Source organism: Sitophilus oryzae, unplaced genomic scaffold (genome assembly GCF_002938485.1).
Source record: "Sitophilus oryzae breed Bouriz unplaced genomic scaffold, Soryzae_2.0 scaffold_591_pilon_pilon, whole genome shotgun sequence".
Taxonomy (NCBI): Eukaryota; Metazoa; Arthropoda; class Insecta; order Coleoptera; family Curculionidae; genus Sitophilus; species Sitophilus oryzae.
This window is the reverse complement of record NW_022147186.1, coordinates 1-5438: the sequence shown is the minus strand read 5'-3', so window position 1 is coordinate 5438 and position 5438 is coordinate 1. Positions and strand designations below refer to the sequence as shown.

Below are 5438 nucleotides of genomic sequence, written 5' to 3'. Positions count from 1 at the left end.
AAACCAGAGCTGAAACATCAGTAACAAAGAGAATCCTACGAACTACTGAAATGAAGACCTTAAGAATGATAACTGGATACACATTGAGGGACAGACAGAGAAATGTAGACATAAGAGAAAAGTGCCAAACAAACGACGTTGTCAGATGGATAAGGCAGAGAAGAAGAGAATGGAACCAGCTAGAATGGGCCACGACAGAATGGCCATAATAATTCGCAACAACGTACCCCATGGCAGAAGACCTACTGGACGACCACCTAAACGTTGGCAAGACAACCTCGCAAGAGTTGCTTAGGCGAGGAGAAAACCGGAACTAAACAGGCGATACGCCTTCTAAAAGAAGAAGAAGAAATTGTAGACCGCTAGTTAGTCACTGTTTTTTTTTTACTATATTGTAATTAATAATATTAGACATTGATTAAAACTAAATATTTTTGTGGAATTTTCGAGGAATAGCCAATTTAATTTACCATCGGTAACTGTTTCATATCAGTTTTTTCATGTTTACTTATTTTTCTGAAGCCAAAACAACGTTTGACCTTCATTGCTTCGTGCTATTTCACAAAATAGAATTGTTAATCTGGGTTAACAATAAAAAACAAACAACCAATCACGGCGGGTCTCGATCAATTTCAGGAAACATGGAAACTAATTTTTATAACACGTGCATATATTTATCGTACTATTTCCAGAAATGTTTTGCAAAATGTTTCTAAAAACGAAATATTTCTAAAAAATTTTTGTAAAACATTTCGGGGATAGTGTAGCGGCTGTTTATAACTAATATTTACCTGATATTCTTCGTAAGTAGCAATATAACTGGTGTAAGTATTGCTCAATCCCGCGATGACTACTTCGGTACCACTGTCTCCGCCACTGTCCACTATGACGTTTTTGACAGCGTCACGCATCCGTCTCCCCGACATGGTGGTGAATTCTCCCGGAACACCAACAAGGGCAAAATTTCCCAGCAACAGGATTTGGGTAGATACTATTTCCGGTTGCCAATTGTAAGGAACTTTTATCTAGAAATTAACATTGACTATTAATTTATTATAATGCACCCAAAATTGCAAGCTTTAACTAAGAGTATAATGATTTTTTCCATAGCAACTGTTAAAATTGCCTTATATCTATCAAAAATAGTAGATAAAATAGTACTTTAACCGCAAGGGTAGATTAAATGATACTTTAACAGCGAGGATAGGTTAAAAACTTTATTTCTTCTCGCACGTTTTTAAATTGCTTCCATTTTTGAAAGTTTTTGTATTCCGTTTCATAAGTTATTCGGGATTTAAATGGAAGTAGTTTGGATATGGCGTTTGTCGCCTCAGCCTGAATATCTATTGGTAATTTACTTATTTCGTTTTGAGCTATTTCTGGCTCCAATTCAATCAGCAATCGACACGAAAGAGAATTAAAAAATATTGACTCAAAACTGACAACTAAAGACAACTTTATGTATATTTGTCAAATTACATAGAAGCCAACGCCAACCCAGCACAATATTTTTTCTATTCGTAATAAGTTCCTTGAAATAATAATTTCTGAATATTTTTTAAAACGTAAGTCGCTATGGAAGAAAATATTGTTTTATACACGACGATAAAATTGCATTAACGTCTCCCGAAATTAATTCACTCGCGCGTGCATTAATCTTTTCGATCGACGATAAAATACCATTTTATCGTCTCGTATAAAAAATAACTATTTGATGTGTTTATTTTTAACTAATTGTACGAATAATTATGTCTTACCCTTCCAGATGCGATTAGGATGGGTTTGGGATAGTGACAGTTGATGTCTTCGGTGGTGGGTGGAAAAACGAAGTCTCTGACGATATTCCAGAAGGGATTGTCAGTACTGGAACCTTGTTTGAAGTCAAACTCGCCCGGTCCGTCGGTTGTACCAGCTGCAAAACTATAACCCATGGCTGGAAGACATCCTTTAACCTATAAATTTCCCATAAATGTAACCCCTAAAACTATAGACTTCAACAAATAAATAACTGATTTAGACAATGACTAAAGAATAGAAGGACATGTAATGCCCCTATACGGGCTGCAGCAGAATTTGTGACCTTTTTTTGTTTTGGTGGCAAACAATGAGTCATGATTTGGTCCCCAGCGACAATTTTAGCGATTTTTAATAGTTTGTGTGTAGTAAACTTTGTATAAACTTTATTACAATGGTGATTAGTTGTTCAGCTTTCAAGTGTAAAAGCAGCAGCGATAAGAAAGAGCCAGGAGTTACGTTTCATAGGTAAATAAACAGTCCACTCCAACTTTTTAGCGTTTTCTTATTGAATTCGATAATTATTCTTCAATTCCAATTAACATCTATATGTACTTGATATGTGCTATACGTCGATACTAGTTTTGTACCGTTTGTTAACATTTTAATACGTTTTTTTTCGTAATTAATTAGGATGATACACCATAGGCGTAGTCAAAACAATTATCAAAAAATATAAATATTGCTTCAAACAGCTAGGTTAGGAAAAATATGTGCCACGGCACTGTTTGGTGACATCGTCACAATTTGCTCTCGGGTGTTATTTGTCCTTGGATTCTTTAGTCATTGGATTTAGATATATTGGTACTTTTTCATGTAAAATATAAAAAAAATACTTTTAGTATCAGTAAGGATACTGTGGTACTTACGGTTTGAATTGTACCATTTTCTAATTGGATATCTACAGCTTGTTTTGGTACTTCGACCCATTGATGAATGAATTTGATTGGACCACTTAACTCCTGTGCTGTTTCGTTACTAAGAAGTTCCTACAAAAGATATAATTTGTTTGTAAAGCAGGCAAATGTTCTTCTTGAAAAAAGTATATCAATAAAAAAAAAGAACGTCGATGGCGTATAGGCGTATCTGCTGAGAACTAAAATGTTTGTAGCTTCTGAACAACGGTCTAGGTAAAGCATCTAGCTCGTTTGCCAGCTCAGAATTAGAATTTAGAGTTAGTAACTCGCATTTTCATAGGTGGACACTGTTATATTTATTTCAAACCAATAATCAACGAGAATATTCGTATAATTTAATAAAATTACTGTAAGTCACTATAAATAATAAATTGTTTGTAAATGAGCTGTGTAATTTCTGTATTATTAATCCGGTAAATGATGGAGATAAACAATTGTGATTGATTAAAATTTTCTTTTAATATGAAACTTTTGTTAACAACATTCTGAGAATTCTAATAATGAATCATAGACAAAGAAATAAAAAGTGTTTATTTTATTGTCTATGTAATGAATTGAATCATGACAAGACAAGTGACATCGGTATAAAATAGATAGAGATTTAGAGTAACAATTTGGTTATGTAAAATTTAGAGTGACAATTTTGATTATGCAAAAGAAATAGATATTTTATGAGTTTAATGGTTGCCCTAACGATTAACATTAATTTAAAAATAAATCCCCAACATGAATAATGAATAAAACTAGGGAATGCAATCCCGCAAATGCGGGATCCCTCTGGGATTCCGCGGGATCAAAGTTGCGGGATTTACCGTGCGGGATCTGCGGGATCGACACATTACTACTGGGTAACCGAATCGATCTCAATCAAGATCAATCCGCTTCGTTCCGGGCCGATGCGTCGATGCTCGGAACCCTGGGTATTCCCCTTACGGCTTAGCCATTAAAAATAAGTGAAACAAACAGGTTAGTTGTTAGATTTCTTTCTCTTTCTGGCGTATGTGCGTAAGTGGAGAAAAGCGGTTAACTAGTATATAATTATCGGGACAAATCTCTTGAACTAAAAAAGATTTTGGGATACGGTTTGGACCAGGTTTTAGATGCATCTATTGTGATTAAAATACTATATGGTTTTCGAAAATATATTTAATGAATTCTCGTATACAGGGTGTTTTATAAGAGTGTGAAAATTTGGTTAAGAATCTTTTTTACCGCAAATTTACAATTTTTAAAAAATCGAAATTTTTTCGAAGTACGACTAATCTGTATTGAAATTACAAAAAACAATTTGATCGGTTTTTTAATTTTTTTTGTTTTAAGGAAAATAGGATATTTTTTCGAAAAATATGCATTTTTAGTCATACCTATTGTCCTAAGTGGTACAAAAAGCTATGTACATTCTGCATATGCCAAAAAATTGTTGTAATAGAGTGTATCTAAAAGCAGATAACTAACACAGGTTAAAAAATCACTGCTGACGAGTTGTACTCCGTTGGATTAAGCAGCAGTGTCTACAAAAGTTAACTATTTTATTTTGTCGATTTTTTTACACTGCAAGTGGCGAAATACCCAATGGACTTTTTTCGAAAAGAAGGTTTATGTATGTAAATCAATCATCAAACGCTATAATTTATATATTGACCCACTAAATATCTCTCAACTTGTATTATACTTTTTTTAAATTGTATTATTTCCAGTAAAGCGACTTTTCGACCACCCTGTATATTAACTTTATCTGCCCTTTCAAGGGTGTAACTGCCTCGGGCAGCATCTGTTTTATTTGTACCTATAGTAGGTATCACCCAAAACTTGGTACACAAAAATAAACCCCTTTTAGACTTGCACATCCCTTATCCAGCCTTTACCTTACCTTGGATTTGCTGAAGAGCCTCGTGGCGATGATCTCCGCGCTCTCGAACATATCCTTGCCCGGTCCCGAGGCAATGCAGTACTTGTTCTCGCCACCGCACGTGCTCGTCACGTAGTCGCAGGCCTCACCCGTGTTGACGCAGACGGGGCCGTTCAGGTTGGGACTGACGTCGCCTAGGTTGCTGGACGCGAAGGCACCCACGAAGCTCCCCTAGAAAACAGAGCCGAAGTCGAAGATTAGATGAATGATATGTTGGATCGATTTTGTTGATCGGATGTGTTAATTTGGGTAGAATTGTAGGCGATGTTGCATTATATTTTATTTCCTAAGCATAAATAGATAAGAGTCATAACTCCCTTGGAACATTATTAACGGTAATTAAGATGCCATAATTCCTTCTACATTTTATAGGTGCAGAGATTTTGAGTAATAATATAAAATGAAAATGGACACTCATCTAACTACTCTAATAATTTTTTATTATGATTAATGTCACATACTGGGTGGTACATCGTCGTTGGAAACAAAAGAAATCCCATGCAAATTTTGATCTGTCCAGATGGCTCCCCTATTGATTTTATAGCAAAGTCGTAAATAGATTCTTTCAAGCTCTACGTTTTATTGATTTTATGGAAAGCACTGTTCATTAAAATAGTGTATCCTACGTTATAGGGCTTGTGTCTCTCTACAATTTCCTATCTCACAATGTATCGTTTGTGTCCGGGAAGGGTTCATAGTTTCATAGTTATCGATTTTCGAGAGAAATCAGTACATGTATGTTATTTCGTATATTTTTCATTTTATTGATTTTATGGAAAGCACTGTTCATTAAAATGTTGTATCCTTTGTTATAGGGC

General features: G+C 34.9%; 1 protein-coding gene across 1 annotated transcript; it reads right to left on the bottom strand.

The window, feature by feature from the left end:
- Positions 1-791: 791 nt before the first annotated feature.
- Positions 792-4791, bottom strand: LOC115887676 (neutral ceramidase-like; the record flags this gene model as incomplete). Its single annotated transcript, XM_030907137.1, has 4 exons — positions 792-1025; positions 1758-1952; positions 2664-2783; positions 4582-4791. Coding segments are annotated over 4 exons (759 nt in total), but the record flags the coding sequence as incomplete, so codon positions are not given.
- Between the last annotated feature and the right edge of the window lie 647 nt (positions 4792-5438).